Below are 23,371 nucleotides of genomic sequence, written 5' to 3'. Positions count from 1 at the left end.
AAATTAAAAGAAAAAGAAACAGATGATAAGCCTTGTCAACAATAAGCTTTGAGGACAAATTTTTTTGAAGAGGAAGGCAATGTTATGAATAAAATATAAATATATAAATAATAATAAGGAATATTTAATTAAATAATAATTAGTTAATCAAGAGGCATGTCCCTAAGGACATGACCATTCATGAAAAGGTACCTGCCTAGGGTACATAAGCAGGCTTTCACTCTTATTGTAATCATCTCACTTGTATTCAAATATTCTTATATAATATACTATTGTCTTATAATGGATATTTACATATTTCAGATCCTCTGAAGTAGTTTGTTGCGTATACGAACCTTGTTTGTTACATTGGTATCAGAGCATTCCTCTGAGTATACGAAATTTGTTCGTTACATTATCCCTAGTGCAGGAGCCCTGTAAGTTTTCTTATTAATTGACAAATAAGAAAATAAGTTGTGGGCACATAAACATTGTGTATTATACTTTGATCTGATTTCCGATGTAATTTCCGCTGTGCAAAATTGTTTGAAGTTAGGCATTTTCAATGTGTTTATGTTTTCTAGCTAAGGCATAGACCAGACCTGGGGTGCATGGAATTCTAACACATATTAACATGTTTGTTTTTGGGGTGTGTGTATGTGTGTGTTACAATGTGGTCACAGGGTGACATAGAGGCCAAACCATGAAAAAAACATGATTTGGAAACTATTAAAATAAAAGGGAGAAAAACAAGCATACATATGTGCCAAGTAGGCCAACTGCTACTTGAAGATTCCTTGTTAGGTTCATGATCCACAAACATTTGTAAGCGGCAAGAAAACTCAGAATGTGGGAGTCAGGACCAGTTTTGTTTTCACTTCTAGGGACGGATTTCAAATAATTATTTTAAAACAAGTACCACACACAATATGGTAAAATCCCACGCAGTGACACTATCTAGATCAGTTCATTCCAGACCAGTGACTCTCAAGGATGTTCATCAGTGTTTTTGTAACAGTTATGCCTAAATGCATCATATTTAGAATAATTAGTGTTCTAGGCTCTATCAGCTTCATAAATCTAAGAAGATTGAAAGTTTAAATGCAATATTTCAACAAATCCCGATATATATGAGAGGGAGCACAATCACCGTAAAGCAACTAATCTGAAATTCCTCATACATTTATAGATCTAAATGAACCTTTCTGAGATTGTTCCCCCAAAGATACTAGCAAATTTCGTTAGTTGCTTTTATAACTGCTGATAGACTATATTTTAAGCTTGCACCATTCATATCATTGGCAGATTTTCCTCTGCCTTGATTAAACCAAAAACCTTAATGAAGTGCCACAATTTTTTAAGTTCTCAGTTGATTCAGAATAAATCATAAAAGATTTAGTATTTTTCCAAATGCATATAAATTTTGACATTTGAAGTGGAAAAATCATGCCACTCATTATTTTGAGAAAAGGTGCACTATTCAAGTGAACACTTATAGAGAATACAATCAATTAATTGTCTCTCTCCCAGGCAATGGAGATGACTTTGGATAGTAGCTTGACCTCACAACTTAACAGAAAAATTCTTATTCCGATAAATGACCTCTTATGAGCAAATATTTTGATATTCATGAACTTGTTTCCATGTCAGCTTTTGAGAACTGCTTTTTTAACTAATGAAAGACAACTACTACTGTGAAGTGCAGCAGACACCTTCAGAGTATGCCTACAACTCCTCACCCATAATGTGCGCATTTTGGACATACCTCAACATTTTTGTTGACAAAAGAAAAGATAAGCACACCAGCCTTTTTCTTCTGCGATACTTGTCTCATTAATTGTCAGATTTGTTCTCTGTATATAAGGTGTCCCCACCTGCATCGGATTGATCAAGAGACTTTGACAATTCATCCTCTTTAGGCAAGTTTTCTGATTCATTCTTTTCCTGCCCATCATGTTTAAAAGACTCAGCTATTTTCGCTGACATAAGATTGTCAACTAAATTCTGGTCTGGAAAGTCTTTAGCTAATTGTCGGTATTTCTCAAACTGCTTGCTAGCCTCATCCTTTTTCTCCAAGATACTGTAGATAATCCCCTGTCAAAGATCATGCAAGAGCATTTCCGACAATTCAGGATTGCATTCATCCACAATCTGGTTAAATCGATCAAAATTTTCCACTCCAATTTCAAATCTTAGTGAACCCCAAAGTTAGATTCTCCAGAGAAATACAACATAAAAGAATGCCATTTAGTAATAATGAGAACAAAACATATCCTTCCGTCTAAGACCTAACAGTAATCACTCTAACCGAAAATCTTGGAATCTAACTACTACATCTACAATGTACAAAGAAGGCATATCTACAAGATGAGTCCCATTGCAGAACAAATAAGATACAAAAGGGAGACAGAACAAAGACATTTACCTGGGGAATTTTTAAACTCAGGAGAGTCATTTATGGAGAACCAATAAACATTAAATCTGACGAGAACAAAAAAATGATAGCAAGCACATTTAACTTGAACCTAATTTTTAGTTCTAAACTAAATACATGATTATGACTAATAAAAGGGATATTTCGTGTTTGATCCACTGGTAACCTGCTATTGTAGGATTGACATTAAAGCTTTCCCTTGAGACACCTAAATAGAGGTAATTCCTCGTTGAGTTAGCTTAACATTTAAGATTTTTGTTTAACTCATTTGAACCTTAAGGATTATATGCATAGGCATGTACTGTCATTGTGAATGCATCTTGAAATCACACTAGTTAATTGGCCTTCTATGCTAGTTTAAGAGTAAACATTTAACTAATTTGTTTAAGCCTTTAGGACAGTATGCATAAGCATAGGAAGACAGTATAAAAGCATCTTCGAATCAATTGCCGATTGGCTCTGCCATTCAGAGCTAGATTTACTATGCAGTTAGCCAAACTTGAACAACATGAACCAGGCAATGCACTTATCCTCAGAAAACATAATTTGAAACATTTATTTGACCAATTTGCATGAGGCATACAAGATGGCTGGAAAGAAAACTTCCTCAGCTTCTAAATTATATTATATTCTTTAAGTTTTCCCATCACTTAAAACTGGTTCACTTCAAGTATCATAGCATGGTATTGTGACCATAATGCCATAACTATAAGGGTGTCTGAGTTGGTCATTGTTTGAGCAATGGTGTAGGTAATCCCCTTTATAGTTTGGAAATAAACTTTCCTGCAGTTGGAGGATCATACTTTCCCAGGCTGTTTTATGGGAAATTGTACTCCTGAAGATACAACTATTCAAGTTACTGGAAAATCACAGAGAATATAAAAGCTCTTCTTATATATTTTATGCATCCGACCTAACGGGAAGTCAGCACTCTATTTCAGCTCAAGAAAGAGTTTGCTTCTTGATTGACGCTAGACTTGGATTAAATGTGCTTGCATATCTATCACATTCTTCTATTACACATTGGAAGAAGACAGCATAATCAACTCATATTGAGAGTACTTATGTCCAGCTAACCTGTTGAACAAAGAAGCATGATCTATAGTAGCACAGACTCATTGATAAACAAACAGCTTTTACTCTAGAGACCAATGTGACACAAATTTGTCTAGCAACTTGCATGCTATGTCACAGTGTTCACCGAATTCAAACCTTGAGGTTCGAAATTCAGCGAACCTAAAAAGAATTCCAAATTCGTTAAGGTTCACCGAACCTCAAATTCGAACCTGATCGAATTTTGAACTGATACGAATTTGAACCTGAAAGGCAAATTTAAAGTTGAATTTAATGGATTTTTTTTCTGGGTTTGCTGGTTCTGGTGCCTTCCATAGTCGGGGACATGCCTCTCATTTTGGTCCTTTATGTAGATGATCTCTTTCCCACAGGTGTAGACCCTCTCATTTATCAATGCAAGAGGGAATTGGCTTTTGAGTTCGAGATGAAAGACCTAGGACTGATGCACTAATTCCTACGCCTGGAGGTTTGGCAAAAACCAGGTGAGATTTTCCTTTCTCAAGGAAAATACATTGTGAAGTTGCTCGAGAGATGTGGGATGGTGGATTGCAAGTTTGTGTCTACTCCGATGGAACTCAACTTCAAGAAGCTATGTGGAAGGATTGTTGGGCCCAAATTGGCAAACCATTCTAAATATAGACAACCTGTGGGGACACTCATGTTCTTGGTAAACTCCCATCCAAAGATATGCTTCGTTGTGAATACGTTGAGTCAATCTATGGTTGAGCATCATCACATACATTGGATTGCTACTAAGAATCTCTTGAGATATCACCGTGGCACAATCAACTATAGACTGAGATACACTGTCGGGAATTTGAGGCTACATGGATATACTAATGCTGACTAGGCTGGCAGTGTGGTGGATCAAAAAATCATGTCTGGATGTTGCTTCTCATTGGGGTCTGCCTCAATTTCTTGGATGAGCAGGAAGAAAAAATTGGTTGCTCTAAACACCGTCAAGGCCGAATACATTGCAGCTAGTATGGCCTGTTGTGAGGTTGTTTGGTTGAGGAAGCTCTTTAGTGAGTTATTTGAGCATGTGTTGATAACACCATGATATTTTGCGACAACCAGAGTGGGGTTCGCCTTTCAGAGAATCCTGTGTTCCACGGCCTCTCTAAGCACATTGATATCAGGTACCACCTTATCCGGGATATGGTACAACAGGGAGCAATAAGGCTCCAACACATCAAGACTGATGAGCAGGTCGCAAACATCCTCATGAAGCCCTTAGGGAAGGTCAAATTCTTAGCCTTCCGAAAGAGACTTGGAGTCATGGAAAGACCCTCCCATGAGGGTCCCACTTGAGTTGGACATTGAGCTCTAGGAGCTCCTAGGGGCTTGGGGTACTTCTTGGAGCTATGAGTGGTTCACCTTCTCCTGTGATACCACACAACAGTTGACATGTGTGTGAGGTGAGTGGTTCACCTTCCCCTATGATTGATGACACGTGTGTAGGGTGAGTGGCTCACCTTCCCCTAAGATTGACATATGCATAGGATGAGTGATTCACCTTCTCCTATGGCATATGAGCAGGATGAGTGGTTCAACTTCTCCTGTTGATGCCCCAGCATACGTCCTACCCACGTAATCCGGGACTCATGGGAAGTACCTCTCATCTGGCAATGAGTTGGGAAAACTAGATAGGGACCATAGCACTACCGATGGACGCATCGTGTACTATCGTACTCCCTATGTCTAGAATGCATAGTGTTCAACAACTTGATCTGGGATAAAGTCTGATTGAGGTTCTACCTCTGGACTGACTTTTGTCAGTGGAGAGTGGTAAGGTCTTGTGACTCACTCTCAATCGATTCTTCTTCATTATTCATGAGTGTTCAGCAGAGCAAAGATGAGATGAGATATAGAGACTGTACATGATGACGGGATGGCATGATGATCAATGATGATGGATGCATTGGCAAGTGGAATTCTCTCTAGTTGAGAGGGAGTGTTAAAATTGGCAACTAGGGCCAAATTCCACATTGGACAACTAATTTGATGGAGATGATGATTGCATTGAATTCCTCCTTTCGAGAGGACCAAAATTGATCTAAAGATCATCAAATTTGGACAAGCAGAAATGTGTTTTTGAATTTATGCCCACACATGTAAATTGTTCAAGTCAACCACATCATCATGTAGGCTCATGAAGCCCAAGAGAAATGTCACTTTACCCTCAACGACTTGTATAAATACAATTGACCTCTCACCTCATTTAGCATCATCATCACTCACACATTCTTCTCTCTTCTTCTCTCATTGGTTCGTACAGCTATTGGGCATTCTCTTTCTCTCGCATGTGTGGCAAGAAGGACGAATTTCAGAGAGAAGTACAAGGCTAAAACTTTCAGAAGTTAACTGAAATTTGACCAATGTTGACCAGGGACTATTTGACCAAGTTTGACTATGATTTTGGAGGGTTTGACTCTGTTTGACCAAGCCACATTGATTGGCATAGAAACAGAGATTTTTTGGGTTGTTTGACCTATGTTCACTGCAAGATTGTTTGATCGCAGAGTTGACTTTAGGTGGACCAAGTTTGACCGTAGATTTTATCATTGTTTTGGGATGACTTTGACCACTGTTGGAGGTTGAGTTTGACTGCTTTTGACCGAGCTTCAAAGGGGAAGTTTTGCTGCTGCGTTGATCATCTTTGACTTTTTGGTTAGAGCTGAATTTGACTGCAATTGACTGCAGATTTGACAGGGTTGTTTTGACTTTGATTTTGCAAGTCAACTTTGACTTGTTGTACTCTCTCTCTGTTGAGCATTTGATATAATAATAAGAAGAATTGATCAAAGGGTTTTCCCCATATTGGAGTTTTTTCCTAGCATCCACCAAATCTGGTGTCCTCTTGTCTTCTAGATTTTTGTATTCTATCTACAGTTACTGTCAATGTGATTTATGGTTAATGTGATTGCTATTGGAAAACTAAATTGGAAATTGTCATTGGGTTACTAAAGTACATTGAAGTAATTGTGCTAAGCATAGAACATACCATTGTTAACTAAAATTAACAGTATGTCTCGGCCATCTTTTGCATTTTGATCTTCTTTTGTTTTTGCTTGTGGGCATCATATGCTTTTTCTTCTTCTTTTAACTACATCAACCTCCCAGGGCCAAATTCCGGGCCCTACCCAGGTATGAGGATGTATGGTGCCAAATTCCATAGAACCAATGGTCAATTGAACCCGAAGAAGGGAGATAGTATATAGGGCTTGTAATGTAAGATGGAAAGTGGTAAGTATGGAATAGGGAAAAATGGGCTATGTTATCTCAATTGAGGTTTCCCAAGTAGTGCCTCTTCTATACCCATTGGGCTATTAGGGGAGGTCCCACTAGACTAGGATGAAAAATTAAACCCCCCCCCCCCCATTTATGATGAGGGAACAAAATCACAGTCAAAACCACTCTTCCTTCTAGGTTAACCCATAATCCATGTCAAATGCCCAAAATTCAAACAAGCATAAGCACTCGATTGCAAAATGAATAAAGTACCTTTTGATCAGAAGCCCACCTTCCAACGTGCACTCTTGCCAAATGGGTAAGAAAACATATGAATAATGCAAGTCGTGAAGATATGAATGGCACATCATCATTGGCTACTAGTAACTATCAGGTGCTACTGGCTGCTAGCTAGAAGAGATTACGGGAGAAAAAATTATCCTATTGGATCACCCACTTTTGGTGGGTAACAAGGCTAACCCTATTTTGAGTTGGGTATCCATAAACCCACCATAACCATATTAGAGTTGTATATCCATAAATCTACTCTAATTTATATTTTGACCCCAACCAACCCTATACTGAGTTGGGTATCGATAAACCTACTTGCATATATAGTCAACATTTCTCTTTGTGGATTCTTGCTCAGTTGAAGTAGTGGTGTTGGGAATGTGTAAACTTCACATGTGGCCACAAAAATCTTATATTTTTCCATTAATGCAATTTATTAGGCTTTAAGTATGGCTAAGGCCATCATTTATTGTGATACTAAGTTATGGTTAAGCTCAACCTAGTTAAATTTAATATGTAGCCTCAATAACCCTCTTGTGGAGTGTACCCTACTTATGGGGGCACATGACCATTCTTGGGAGGACACCATACTTAAGTTGCATATAAATACACAACTCAAACCTCATTTCTAATATCCATAGTTTTTGAAATCCCCTGGGCAAGGTGCCAAATCGCTTAATGTAAATCTCCTAATATCTACACTATATCAAAACCTTTCCCTGTAAACAGAAACAGTTCAGCATGTGATGGATCCATTTCCAAGGAGAGAAAACAAAACCTTTGTGAAAAGAAACGCCAATAAAAATGCAAAAGACTAAAGCTGCATGGGAAATGAAGGACATATGGTAGGAAAGAGGATGGAGGAGAGGTGCACAACCATGGAAGTAAACCTAAACCCAAACCTCAACAATATCAGTTTTCCCTTTCATCTGCAAACTGTGAGAGGTTGAAGTAACATGGATTTGGAGAGCATTAGCACAATGACAATGACAACTTAACAGCAGGAACTGAGAGAGCGAAATTCGGAGTTGAAGTGCAACATCATTAGAAATCATCCTTTTCAGCCAGAAAACCCTCCTTTCTATAATTATGATTATAATTTATGCAGCTCTGATGTAATTTCTTAATGTCTATTTGACATATCTGAAATTAGAGTTTAGGAGTTTCATTTATGAAGGAATCTAAAATTTTGTCCAAAGTTAATAGCTCATTATTCACAAACTGGAAATTTTAATTCTGAATTTTGATTATTATGATTCTATGAATGATGACTCCAAATCTGGAATATGCATTATGACTGTATGAAATTTGAATGATGAAGTCAAAAATAGTGTAAATTTTAATTCTTATGTTTTTTTCCAAAACTTTCTTCTCCTTTTTTTCAACATATAAGTTAAATATGACATGGTGCCGATTCTCTGATTCCTAATTTCAGGATGGTTGCCACTCCTACACCACAATCTTCTGTCAATCCCAATCACACCTACAAGTCATGTAACTTTTGTAATATCAATATTTAGCCTATGGACATCATTCTTTTATACAAGCCCCAAGGGTTAGCTCAGTTGGTCAAGTTTCCATTGCTAAGTACCTCGCTAGTTGGGAGGTCATGGGGTCAAATCTCCTCGATGCCCTTGGGGTTAGGCCTTGTTTGGCTGACGGGTAGATCCCTTCGGGTTGATCTGCCTGGATTTTTCCCGTGGATGTAGCAGCCACCCAGTGTCCGTGAACCACCCTTAAAAAAATCATTCTTTTATACAAGTGAATAAACCTATAGGCACTATATATTTGGCATTTTCTCATTCTATGCCCATATTTTTCCCTATCTAGCGCATCTTTTGGGCAACCTTAGTGCACTTGTTTAGTTTTCTTTTCTGTTTTACTTTTGCAGGGTTTTGGGTTGACTATTTGGTTCCATTTGATCCCCTAATTCTCTTGTTATCTAAACAGAAGTTACAATGAGGTCAAATTAGTAGAAAACCTAAGAAATCTAGAAACTAGAGGACCACATGAGCATCCACAATGTTCAGAAGTAACAGAGGATTGGGCAACCTTAGTGCACTTGTTTAGTTTTCTTTTCTGTTTTACTTTTGCAGGGTTTTGGGTTGACTATTTGGTTCCATTTGATCCCCTAATTCTCTTGTTATCTAAACAGAAGTTACAATGAGGTCAAATTAGTAGAAAACCTAAGAAATCTAGAAACTAGAGGACCACATGAGCATCCACAATGTTCAGAAGTAACAGAGGATGTAGGAAATAACTCAGGAAAAACAGGGAAGAAAGAGGAAGTACAGTAAATGCTGAAGAAGAAACTCTAATTTCATAGTGCCATTCTTTTAATTAGAAAACAATAATTCAAAGAGTTTCCTATTATGGATATACCAGCAGAACCAGTTCAAATTCCCACAAAGATCAAGCTAGATTTTTTCCTTTAGCTAAGCCTAGGGTGCGGCCAGCCCCAGTGTTGGAAGGAACAGTGGGATGTTGTCACCAGGATTGTGTGAGACTCAGTCAAGCCTGGATGCCCCGTGGGGCAGTATAACCTTTACATTTGGCTGCCACCCTCAACCCCTCCCCATGAGAATTGATTCTAAGACCTGATGAGGGCTAAACCCCACACAAACTAACTAATCTACACCTCATGGGAAAGATCAAGCTAGACATATCTCAACATAAGGGACAGGGATGGTATCTCATTACCATGAAGGATTTGATTACCTAATACATACGAAATGCAAGAAGATAAACTATATAGTAATTGTAAATGCTGATCTAATAAAGCCTGCGAAAAAGTTCCATCACGTACTATAAACCAAATGCCAATTAGTGAACAAGTCATTATATAATACCACAAAACGTCTTAGCCATAACTACTCAACATATCATGTAGCATGCTTTATGTTATGGGATATTATTAAAAATATATCATTTCATTTTTGATAATTCACCTGCCAAAAATAAGGCCGCATATCTTCAGGATCTTCCTTGACCACATCTTGATAGTTCATCAAGGCTTCTTGATATTTTTTCTGCACATACGAAATCCATTTTGTTTACAAGTTAGTGTGATATAACCATAAAATTGATAGTCAGATAACAAAGAAAAAATTGTGTTTGATGACCTTTTATTGCCTATCAATACATTTTAACCTGTTTCTGACTCATCGGTCATTCTGAACAGATAGACTAACAAAATTTTGATTCTAAAGCATTTATTTGTGAAATAATAAAAAGAAATAATCCAGGGCTCTAATCCTTGAGGTTGTTACCAGAAAGCATAATCAAAGCATGTAGTAGCCTACGTTAATAAGCTTCAAAGAAAAACAAGAGACGGGAGTCTCATTAGTACCTCCAAAATGTAGTATTCCCCAAGTAGTAGCCTCAAATTTTGAACCTCCTTGACTTTATTTTCAATTAATGCTTTCTCCAGTGTACCCGCCAACATTGCTACAATTGCTTCTTCTTCACCACATTTTTGCATTACCATTGCAAGTCCCTAAATGGGTTAAAAAAAACACTTTAATTTCAAGGCCTGGAAAAAATATTTATTTAAACAACAGGAATACCTGGCTTGCTTTATTGAATATCCAATAGCCAAGACACATTAAAATCAGATCACTTTTCAGTTAGCAACAAAGAATACAGTGATCCATGCACATCCATCAATCTTCTCCCATGAAACATTCAAACAAGTTGTGATACAGTGATCCATGTGCATCCATCACTAATCTCCCAAGTTACATGCTAAAATGTGACAACACAGTGATTCGTGCATATCCATTAATCATATCTCGAAATAAAACCAGTGAGAAAATGCCAACATTAAGGAAAACTTCAGAGAAGAATCATAATCCAAAGACTTGCATCAACAATAAATTAAGCATTGAGCTCAAATTGTCTACCTGCCCAAAAATCAGTTTAGCAAATTTCATTTTATTTCTAAAAGCATCACAAATATCTTGGAGTGCAATATCACATAAACAATACACCGTATATGATGACATAGTAAGTCAGCCAAGAACTCATACAGCAACTTGAGATCATAAGTGAACTGACGTAGACATTCAAGGAAATAATATTTCCAAGGAGAACAAAATTTGAAAAGGGGTAGCTCAGTAATCATAACCCATAGTTTAGCAAATTTCATTTTATTTCTAAAACTATCAAAAATTTCTGGATGGAGTGCAACATCACATAACCAACACACTGCATATGATGACATAATAAGTCAACCAAGGACTCATACAGCAACATGGGCTCGCATGTAAACTTACATAGACATTCAAGGAAATAGTATTTGCAAGGAGAACAAAATTCGCAAATGAGTATCTCAGTAATTATAACCCATATTATTTAGTTCAAAATATGGTCATATAAGAATTCACAACATTGTTTGTGAATTGACATTACACGTTGTAGTATTGTCTGCTCGCTCTCTTTGTCTTTCTTCACAGGTGTGTTATTTGCTGCACAATTAAGGGTTCAACCTATAACTTTTATGCATTTCTTCACACTATTTTCTACACAGGAGATGCCCTAACCACTCCTCATTTGGCTATTAATAGTTGATGTTCACCTGAGTTGCATTGAACTATATTTGGTTACTAGAAGACATTAACATAATCTTTTATATTCTTCTTTATTTTTATTGAAAAGTTGATTGATTTCATTATTATAACTATGTTATAATATTTACAAAAATGTTCACACCATGGCAAATACTTTAAGAATAAAAAGCCATATTACAGATACAATCAGAGAAGACAGAACCTCCCTTTGGAACATCCCTCTAATAAGGCTAACAACTACTTTCTTAAGCCACTGCCTGAACCTCATCTTGACAAAGAAGAAGCCCGAGAACATCTACTGCAAACCATCCCGAGAGTAGTAGACATACCAGACAACAAAGTTTTAATGTAACCAGACACCTGGAAGAATTTAAAGAAGGTGGTGTTTTAAATGAAAAGACAAGGCTCCTCGTCTAGATGGTTTTCAAGCAATCTTTTATCAGGAAGCATAGGATGTCATAAAATATGATCTTCTTAATCTGGTGGGAAGGGTCAGGACTTGAAACAGACAGGGGGGGGCCCATAATGTAATGACCCGTCTATAAATAAAATACGAGTATTAGCATACATACGAGACCTTCATACGATAGCTATGTATGCATGGACCCGCATGTATCACACTATATGTAAATTAGTTACTACAGGAGGAGATATAAATTTAGGTAATAAAGTAATACCTCACCAGAGTATCATATATATGATAAGTCCTTAAAACCAGCAGAAAATGTTAATTTTAAAGTACAGATTAAAATTTACAATCCAAAATTAATAAAATAATAATATAAATTAATTAAAAATTAAAAATTTAGTTAATTCATTAAAAAATAAATAAACCTTATTAAATCAAACTACGTATCCAAATAAAAATCAACGAAATCAAATGAGATTTGATTTCATAAAAGTTACACGTAACAAAAATATTGACACGGAGATGAGAAGAAGGCGGTGGATGAGGAAATAAGAGGAGAAGGAAAAAAACCATTTGGGGGGGAGGCAGCAGATTTAAGAACAATTTCTAGATACTGTAATACAGCTAGGAAGGGAACTTGAGTCTTGATTATACTGAAGTTTTTGGGCGCGAGGGAATCAGATTGCTTCAATTGGAAAGCTTTCTGAGACTGAGTACCTAGGTTGTACTCAGTTCAGCAAGGAGGTTTTGGCCATTTTAGTTACGCAGCCGAACAAGAATTGCAGAAGAGCGGACAGATTGTCAGCAAAGCAGACAGGTTGGTATTCATTAGATTAATTATTTCCATTCTGTATTTAAAATTTCACGTTCTGCTATTTTAGAATTAGCTTGAGATTAGGGTTCTTACACATAAACACTACCTTTTGGCATTTCATACACAAGGAGAAAAATGTTGTGAGATTTTCAATATATGGCATTTCTTTTCTCCTATAAGGTTATTGCTAAACGGCTCTCAAATAGGATATAAATTGAAACCCCTGTTTTCCAAGCCAATTTTGGAAGAACAAGAGGGCTTTCTCCCTATAAAACAAATAGTTGATAATATCCTATAGTCCAAGAAGCAATGTTTATCTCAAAAAAGTAGAATAGTAAAGATACAACCATCAAATTGGATATGTTGTCCGAGTACATTGCACTTAGTGTTTTATCAGGACCTCATTATGACCTACACTAGCCATCATTAGACCCTCTTCCATACATTATTAAGGGCACATATGACTTTTCATTCACTACTAGATATGTTGCACGAAACTTCTAGGAACCCGACATTTCAGGACGTACTTGTATCTGAAACTCTGAAACTCGGTCAAAACTTGACCATTCTATAATCATCTTTGAGAGTTAATATAAACTTGGTTTTCCTTCTAAATTGTCATCTATGGATCTCATTCCCTTTTTTCTTGCAAGATAATGTGTTATTCACTTACTTATAAATTTCCCTTTATATATATAAACATATATGATGTTTCAGCGAACATTTCGACCAACGTTTCCATTTTTGGAAGGTGACGTTTCGGCACCTTAGACTACTATACATTCCCTATCATTTGGCATACTTTCTATTTTAGGATTTACTACTTTTAGCAAGTATATTTTTAGCAAGGGTGACACCTAGGATGACATGCAGCACTGACTTGACACTAGTTGGAGCATGACATGGCTATTTCCACATCATAAATTCGTACTACCTCGTGCGTAGGCCTTCCTAGAGTGAATACACACTTCCTACCTTGTAGCAGTTAACCTCCATTTTTATCTCTCCTCCCCTTGTTATTTGACTTTCGGTTCTATTTTGGAGTTTAACTAGTTAGTATTTTGCATGTGAGAGTTATTAATTAGTTCTAACTAATTTCTAACTCCACTTACTTCCAATTCACTACATTTTAGGATATTTTGCTATTTGGGTCCCCTAGTCTAATCTTGACGTGCTTGCCAACTACGGAAAATACTTTTGAGTTATACTAAGTGCATGCACATGGAACCCCTACCTAATTCGAATTGGTTGACCTCGTGGAGACCCTAGATATGTTATTCATGTTCAGCAATAACATATCATCAGAATTTATGAGTAATTCAAATTGTCTCCTTGGTTCATTAGTCAATTTCTCAGCAGTTTTATTCTTTCTTCTTTCATGTTTTGCAAGTAGCTAGTATTTTTCCACACTTAGATCCTGTGATTGTGCTTAAAATCCTATAGTATCAGAGCATAAGGGAGTTTGTGAAGAATATTGATCTTTTATTGTAGATTTGACAAGATTAGAACAGCCCACAAAGAATGGACCAACTCACAGTGATCCTCACTCCTTTCAATTATTTTGACTAGAAGCCAAAGATCTTTCTATTGCTTCACAATAAGGGACTCCATAGGATTACAATGGGAAATGAAATCGAGCCTACATCAGCCATTGAGAAATCAAAATACTTCAACAAGATGGATGAAACCTACGAGATACTTTGTTTGTCTATCTCCCCTAATCTACTCTTTCATGTTGAGTCATGCTCAACACCTAAGGAAGTTTGGACAAAAGGAAGGATTTTTTGGCAAGCAAGATGAGTTGAGAGGACATCAGCTAGAGAATGAGCTGATTTTTCTAGATCCCAACCATTTTGAGACCCTACAAGTCGTCTTCTTAAGATTCAAGACTTTGATGACATATGTAAGAGCTTGTGGGATAGATAGGAAGGAGAAAAAACTTATCCTTTATGTGCTTTCTACACTAGGTCATCAATATTATGTCTTTGTCTCTTCTTTCCATACGACTAAACTCTCCATGGGCAAGAATTGGAAGATGCAATATTTGGACGATTTCACCGAGTCCTTGATATATGAGCAAAATATGCTCATACCAATGTTATCAGAATCGGACCAAAACGGGTGGAACTGTCGTTTTTGGCCCAAAACTGATCCGAACCAAGCCCCTGAACTGGAAATGGTTGGTTCGGTACCAAACCGGCCGGTTTAGGACCAGTTTTGTTCTGTTTGTCCTTTCCCAGGTCAGCGTAAAAAAAATTGTCTTTTTTTTCTTTCAATTGGTGTTGATTTCGGGTAGCATCAGATGTGATCTAGCCACGAAATTTGGTAGAGAGGTTGGGGCATATGAGATCTCCAATACCCAAAAAGGGTTTGGGCAGATTCTAAACAAATCAGGAGATATTAAAATAATTAATATTTTTAATGGAGTCCCTAAGTCTAAACTTAGGAAAAATAAAATATTAATGTGTATTAATATGAATCTGTGTTAGAGTGGTCCAAAAGACATGGATCAAGCCAGATCTAATTTTAGCCGTTGATTAGGGACTTAATCTCAGCCATTGATATGTCAACGAGAAAAGTATAAGAGGGGGCTTGGGGGTCACTTGGAGAGTACACCAGATGATCTGTTATTCTATTCTCTAGAGCGGGGTTTGCTAAGAGAAATAGAATCAGTGATCGGGAGAGTAGCTGAGGGGCATTGAGTACAGAGAAATAGAGAAGGCAGAGATTGTGTCGGGAGAGCAGTGCAGCAACCAAGGAGAGTGACACAGAGCCAGCAAGGGCTCATGCAGAGGCAGCCAAGTGTTGCGCAGAGCACCAGAGGGGCCAACGTGGCTGACACAAAGGCTCCCAGAGCTGACGCAGGGCCAGCGCTGGGCTAGGAGAGGCTAACGCAGTCCAGATTGGGCAGACGCTGGGGTTGCAGAGCAGTTTTGTGTTGAGGAACTACCAGAAGGGTTTTCTGGGGTTTCAACCAGGGGATTTCTCTCAAACTGTGAGGTATAGCTGCTAAGGAAATTCTCTGTTGGGTAGGCCAGTTTCAGTACCCAGATTGTACTCTAATATTGCTTAATAAGAAAACCCTCAGATAGTTGCACTGATTTTCCCGCATTGGGTTTTTCCAGGGACATTGGTCCAAAAATAATGGTGTCATGTGGTGTGTTTGTTCTTGTTTCTTTTAGTTGTTGATCTATAATATGTTGAGCATGCACTAGTGTTTATTTTCAATATTTACTTTGTAAATAACTTGTTAAATAAAAATAACAAGTAGGTAGGAACAAATCAGAAAAAGTGCATGAAGGGTTTCTAAACTAAGTAAACTTAAAAACTTCAACATGGTATCATAGGATGATTGCAAATCACAGAAAGACTAAAAGACATCAGTCGAGCGGAGCAATAGCAGCAGAAAACAGTTGTCCCGAGGTGACAGAAGTTGTTTCTAGCAGCACAGAAGCCAAGGAAGTGTGATGCAGAGCCACGCAGAAGAAGTTAGGAACTACGCAGAGCCTCAAAGAGGCCAGCGTCGCTGACGCAGAGGGCGAGAGGGCTGACGCAGGGCATCCCAGGGCTAACACAGACCCATCCTGGGTGACGCAAATCCAGTGTGAGGCAGAGAGGGGCTGACACAATTCATAGAGAGGTAGTTGCTGGGGTCTAGAAGTTTGCAGGAATATTACAGAGTGGAGCTGGTGAGGTACTGTAGTCAGAATAGTACCTGACAGAGCATATCCAGAGGAGTTGTTACCGAGGGTTTCTAGCCGAGGAACCTGGATCAACAATGCAGTTGCACAAGACGATCAGAGTAGGGGGCATCTCGACAAGCGGCAGAAGGATTTCCAAGACGGAAATCAAGACTCGGAGGGAGTCAAGAAGAGAACTTCCAGACGGGAAATAAAAACAGAGGAGTCGAATAGAGAACTTCCAAGAGGGAAGTAGAGGAGCGTCATGGCACTACACGAGGTAAGAGACCAGGATAGATTGGACGGAGCATCAAACTTCGCAGTCTAGAAGGCCAAAATCTTATCAGTGCTTGACAGGAATCGTGTCAAGAACTTCGTCTTGAAAGTTATAGCTATCCCAGTCGACCCCAATGATAACGACAAGTACGAAGAGGCGATGGCGAGGGCCAAGTGCATTATCCTTGATAGGGTCAAGGATCATGTGGTACCACATATAGCTGAGAAGGAAACGACAGTTGAGATGTGGGAGGCTCTCAAGAACCTGTACCAGCATACCTCTGTGCAGAGAAAAATGTTGCTTGAGAACCAGATGAGGTCGCATCAAATGAAGAAGGGTCAATCGATTGACACCTTCCTCAGAGGACTAAATGAGATCCGAGACGAGTTGACTGCTATAGGAGCGACACCGAATCAGGAGCTTATGGTGAGGACAACCCTGAATGCTGTCTCAGAAGATTGGGAAGTGTTTGTCCAGAGTATCCTGGGCAGAGGGACTCTCCCACCTTGGGACGAGATGTTGGCAGCTCTTCGTCGGGAAGAGATCAAACGACAGTCGAAGACAGGTAGCAGTAGCAAAGGGATCAAGGTCAAGCAGGAGGAGGAGGATGTGGCTCTAGCATCTGAGGAAAAGCAGGAGAAGCGGAAGAAGAAAGATCTCTCCAAGATCAAGTGCTTCCACTGTGGGGAGATGTATCATTATGCGACCCAGTGCCCAAGGAAGAAGAGTAAGGGAGAATCCTCCGAGACTAAGGCAGCGCCAGCACGAGCAGAGAAGGAAGTTTTGACAGACAATGATTGTGCCATGAGTGCACATGCGCCACTTGAGAAGAAGTGGGGAGACATTGAGCTATAATCAGGCGGATTACAGGCGATGAGGGGTAGGATCCTCAAGGTACCCAGCCTCTTGGAGTAGACCTTGCTACGGGAGCCCCATCGAAGAGTAGCAGGACTGGCTGAGTGGGTAGAGACGGATGCGGATGGAGCGGCAGAGAGAGCTACAGTGTAGGAGTCCCAAGACAGCACAGAACTAGCAGGCTGCAGTAGTACGAGAGGCACAAGAGTGTTACAATAGTGTAGGAAGGCACAGAGAGGTGTGCAATGGTGCGAGATGCAGGGAGTTGTTGCAGTAGCACAGAGGTCAGAGAGGGAGCACTTGTCAGCAGCAGAGGGAGCTTCAGCATCAGTGGGTGTCTCTAGCCCAACAGGGAGGTCAATTGGGAGATCAGTTACATACTTCTCAGTAACTGAGTTGCAGTGCAGAGTGGGCAGCATGATGAGAGGAGGTGCAGTGCGGATGCAGTGATGGAAGAAAGGACCAGCAGCAGCACGGACGCAGAGGGAGCTGTCGTACAGATGCAGCAGTGGCAGTGGCCGAACCATGCGCAGTAGTACAGGAGGCAGCAGTGCAGAGGATGTTGGGCAGGAAGGCCTAACATCAGCACAGGTACCGATGTCAAATGATCAAAGAAGTACTTAGTGAGGAGTATTGCTAGAGCACAGTCCTCGCTAAGAAGGAGTGTTGATTTGGGGTAGCATCGGATGTGCTCTAGCCACGAAATTTGGTGGAGAGGTTGGAGCACATGAGATCTCCAATGCCCAGAAAGGGTTTGGGCAGATTATAAACAGATCAGGAGATATTAAAATAATTAATATTTTTAATGGAGTCCCTAAGTCTAAACTTAGGGAAAATAAAACATTAATGTGTATTAATATGAATCTGTGTTAGAGTGGTCCAAAAGACATGGATCAAGCCATATCTAATCTTAGTCGTTGATTAGGGACTTAATCTCGGCTGTTGATATGTCAACGAGAAAAGTATAGGAGGGGGCTTGAGGGTCACTTAGAGAGTACACCAGATGATCAGTCATTCTATTCTCTAGAGCGGGGTTTGCTAAGAGAGATAGAATCAATGATCGAGAGAGCAACTGAAGGGCATTGAGTATAGAGAAATAGAGAAGGCAGAGATTGTGCTGGGAGAGCAGCGCAGCAGCCAAGGAGAGTGACGCAGAGCCAGCAAGGGCTCACGCAGGGCCATGCAGAGGTAACCAAGTGCTGCGCAAAGCACTAGAGGGGCCAGTGTGGCTAACGCAGAGGCTCCCAAAGCTGACGCAGGGCCTCCTAGGGCTGATGCAGGGCCTCCTGGGGCTGACGTAGGGCCAGCGCTGGGCTAGGAGAGGCTAACGCAGTCCAGATTGGGCAGACGCTGGGGTTGCAGAGCAGTTTTGTGCTAAGGAACTACCGGAAGGGTTTTTCAGGGTTTCAGCCAAGAGATTTCTCTCAAACTGTGAGGTATATCTGCTAAGGAAATTCTCTGTTGGGTAGGCCAGTTTCGGCACCCAGATTGTACTCTAATATTGCTTAATAAGAAAACCCTCAGATAGCTGCACCGATTTTCCCGCATTGGGTTTTTCCGGGGACATTGGTCCAAAAATAATGGTGTCATGTGGTGTGTTTGTTCTTGTTTCTTTTAGTTGTTGATCTGTAATATGTTGAGCATGCACTGGTGTTTATTTTCAGTATTTACTTTGTAAATAACTTGTTAAAGAAAAATAACAAGTAGGTAGGAATAAATCAGAAAAAAGTGCATGAACGGTTTCTAAACTAAGTAAACTTAGAAACTTCAACAATTGGTTGGCCCATTTCTAATTCTCCCCTAGGCCAACCTAATATTGAATCCTATGAGCCTCAGCCTATTATTCAAGCCTATGGTCCTATTATTGTTATGCATTTCATGGTAATGTTAAATTCTTAATGTAAAAGTGACATTCTCCTTAATTGTTAAAATTGGCAACTAGGGTCAAATTCCACCTTAGGACAGCTCATATGATGGAGATGATTATTGCATTGGATTCCTCCTTTCGAGAGGTCCAATTTTGATATAAAGATCGTCTCATTCAGACAAGCAGAAGTGGAATTTTGAATTTATTCTCTCTCATACACAAATGGTCAAGGTCAACCTCAGTCAAATGTAGGCTCAAGAAGCTCAATGGATGTGTCTCCTCACCCTCCACGAATTGTATAAATAGGAGTGACCTCTCTCCTCATTTGGACATCACTCATCACATCATTCTTCTCTCTCTTCTCTTTATTGTTTCGTACAGCATGGGCAGCCTCTCTCTCTCTCTCCCACATGTGGCATAGGAGGACAAAAATTTCAAAAGTGTGGGCCGAAATTTCAAAGAAACAGAGCAACATTGACCAGCGTTGACCAGGGCTCATTTGACCATCTTTGACTTTGGTTTTTAGGGCAGAATTTCGATTTTCCTAGGCCAAGTTGTTGGGCACAGAAACCGAGGTGTTTTGGGCAGTTTGACCAGCGTTGACCTCAACATTGACTTCAGATTTGACCGCAAAAAATTACAACAGTATTTCTCTCTCCTTTGACCGAGTTTGACAGATCTGTTTTGGGCTGACTTTGACCTCTTGTTCAAGCTGAGTTTGACTTGGGTTGACCGAGCTGCATTAAGGATGTGTTGCTGCTATTTTGACCAACGTTGACTTTCTAGTTAGGGCTGAAGTTTGACTGCAGATTTGACAGGGTTGTTTTCGGCAAGTAAATTTGATATTTGTACTCTCTCTCTCTCTATTGAACTATTGAATAATAAGAAGAATATTTGATGAAAGGATTTTCCCCACATTGGGTTTTCTCCTTGGCATCTGCCAAATCTTGTGTCCTCTTGTCTTGACTTGTCTTTGCACTTATTTTTATGTTCTATCTGCATTTACTATTAATGTGATTACTATTGGAAATAATTGGAAATTGTCATTGGACTTATGAAGAACAATGAAGTAAATTGTGCTAAAGCATAGAACATACCATTGTTATCTAAAATTAACATGGTTTCAAAGCTCAGGTGAAGACAAAGCCCAAGTAAGAGTGAGGAAAAGCAATTACTAAGGGAAGTTGTTGGACAGGAACTTGTTACTAGTCCCAATGATGACTACATGTTACTTCAAATTCGAGGACAAGCTTAAGGACAAATCCGACTATCATGCATGGAAGATGTCTCTAGATTTGACTTTGGAAGAAAATGATGCCATGGATTATGTCAAAGGAAGAGTAGTGGAGCCTCCTTCAAATGCATCCACAGCTGCACAAACAAAGTACAAGAAAGTTGAGGTTAAAGCTAAGAAGATTATTGTTGATTTTATTCACAAGTCTTTGGTTGCCTATATTTCTGATTTGGCAACATCTAAGGAGATGTATGACAAGCTAGTTGGGATGTTCAAAGTAACTAATGCAAGTCAAGTTCTCTTTCTCAAGAACAAGTTGAAAGACATCAGGATGGATAGAGGAGAATCCATTCAATCCTACTTCATGAGGATTACCAAAATCAAGAATGATCTCCTATCTATTGGAGAAGTCATTAGTGACAAGGAGCTCACTCTTATTGCACTTGGAGGCCTTACAAGAGAATGGGATGTGTTTAACACTACCATCCTCAACAATGACAGGATTTTGGGATTTGATGAATTATTGGTTAGATGCACTCAAGAAGAAATAAGGATGATGTAAAGAGACAAGCCCTCAAAGGGAAACAATCCTACCGCCTTCTTCGCTCATGCTAAGAAGAAGAACAACGCTTGTCCAAAAAGACAAGGTTAAGGGTTCAAGTCAAGATTCAAAGAAGGAAGAAAAGGAAGATGCTTCAATTTTAACAGGTTTGGCCACTTTGCTAGAGAGTGTCCTCACAAGAAGGATAACAATAGATGATGACAACAATAACAACAGCTACAAAGGCAATGGCAATCAAAGGAACAATAGGTACAACAACAAAGGAAAGAGGAATGCTCCCGCTACTCGAAATGGAAATGGTCATCCTTCTAAGAAGTCGAGAAATTCTAGGTATGAAGGAGTTAATGTTGTAAAACAAAAATAATTTTATCTTATTTCTGCCCTCACCACTGCCTCTCCTCCGGATACATTGGATCATTGGTTGATTGATAGTGGTGCCTCAAGGCACTTCACTAGGTACAAAGAGGCTCTCTCAAACTTGATTGAAAAGAAGACAAATATGGAGATTATACTTGGGGATAATGCCACTTATCCCGTGAAAGGAATTGGAATTGTTACTCTCCACTTAAATCAAGGTCAAACCCTTCATTTACAAGAAGTGTTGTATGTACCTGATCTGAAAAAGAACCTAGTCTCTATTTCTACGATGGAAGATAAAGGTTTCAAGGTGACATTCATTGATGGGAAGGTTCGTGTTTGGCAAAGGAACCCAAGAGATGCATTCATTCTTGGATTCAAGGTTGAAGGTCTCTATCAGGTTGGAGGAAGTTCGTTAGGAGCAATGACTTGTGATACTTCTCTTCCCTCTAAATTATGGCATAGAATATTTGCTCACCTTTATTACAAAGCCTAATCCGATGTAAAGAACATGGTCACAAGTATGCCCGAATTCAACTTAGATCACAAGGGAGTGTCTATTAAAACTAGCAACTAGGGCCAAACTCCACCTTGGACAACTCATATGATGGAGATGATATTTTTATTGGATTCCTCTTTCCGAGAGGTGCAGGATTGGTCTAAAGATCATCTCATTCTGACAAGTATAAATGGAATTATGAATTTTTTTCTTCTATGGACAAATTGTCAAGGTTGGTTAGAAGTCTAATGTAGACTCATGACGCCCAAGAGACGTGTCTCTTCACCCTCAACACTGTGTATATATAGAGGAATCATTTTCCTCATTTGGTCACTCATCATCACACGTCTTTCTCTCTCTACATCTGATTGGGTCGTACAAAATTACAGGCATCATGTTCCTCTCCAAACATGCGAAGGTTTGACTGGGATTTCTATTCTCTGCATTGACTAAGTTGTAGCCAGCTTTGACCAGCATTGACCAGGCAGTATTTGACTGCATTTTTTATGGGAAATTCTATGTTTGGGTAGGCCGCATTTCTGGAATAGAAATCGAGATTTTCTAAGCAAGTTGACCAGTGTTTACTGCAGCCCTTTGACCACAAAAAGTTGACTATGCATTGACCAAGTTTGACCAAACTTTTCAAGACTGTTTTGGGCTGATTTGGACTATCTTTAGACGCTGAGTTGACTGGGTTTGACCGAGTTGAATTGGAGGAGAATTTCTGCTAGTTTGACCAACATTGACTTTCTAGTTAGGGCATCCTATTGACTACATTTTGACTGCACTGTTTTTGGCAGTGTTTGGGCAAGTAAATTTTGTATATTGTACTCTCTCTCTGCTAAACTTTTGAAGAATAATAAGATTTGATCAAAGGGTTTTCCCCACATTGGGGTTTTTCCCTGGCATCCGCCAAATACTGTCCCCTCTTGTCTTGGCTTGTCTTCTACTTATTGTTTATGTTCTATCTGCATTTAATATCAATGTTAATGTGATTGTTAATCTGGAAATTGATATTGAGCTAATAAGAAAAATTGAAGTAAATTGCTCTTAAGCATAGAACATACCATTGTTATCTAAAATTAACATGGTATCAGAGTTAAGGTGAAGACAAAGCCCAAGCAAGAGTGAGAAGAGCAATCACTGAGATTTGTTGGACAAGGACAAGATTCAATGGCCTCCTCATCTTACTTCAAACCTAATGACAAGCTCCATGATAAGTCTGATTATCATGCATGGA

General features: G+C 39.1%; 1 protein-coding gene across 1 annotated transcript in view; it reads right to left on the bottom strand.

Annotated features, from left to right (window-relative positions):
• Window positions 1-1,319: 1,319 nt before the first annotated feature.
• Window positions 1,320-23,371, bottom strand: part of LOC149169833 (uncharacterized) — a 59,007-nt gene continuing 36,955 nt past the window's right edge. Inside the window, exons 2-4 of the mRNA XM_089428823.1 lie at window positions 10,359-10,505; window positions 9,958-10,038; window positions 1,320-2,073 (exon numbers count right to left, since the gene is read on the bottom strand). Of these exons, the coding sequence (XP_089284949.1) occupies window positions 1,813-2,073; window positions 9,958-10,038; window positions 10,359-10,505 (489 nt within the window). The 3' untranslated portion in view covers window positions 1,320-1,812. The remainder of the gene's footprint in view (window positions 2,074-9,957; window positions 10,039-10,358; window positions 10,506-23,371) is intronic.

Source organism: Pinus tabuliformis, chromosome 4_2 (assembly GCF_031772625.1).
Source record: "Pinus tabuliformis cultivar Carrire ecotype Pingquan chromosome 4_2, CPIR1, whole genome shotgun sequence".
Taxonomy (NCBI): Eukaryota; Viridiplantae; Streptophyta; class Pinopsida; order Pinales; family Pinaceae; genus Pinus; species Pinus tabuliformis.
This window is presented reverse-complemented; position numbering and strand designations above follow the sequence as displayed.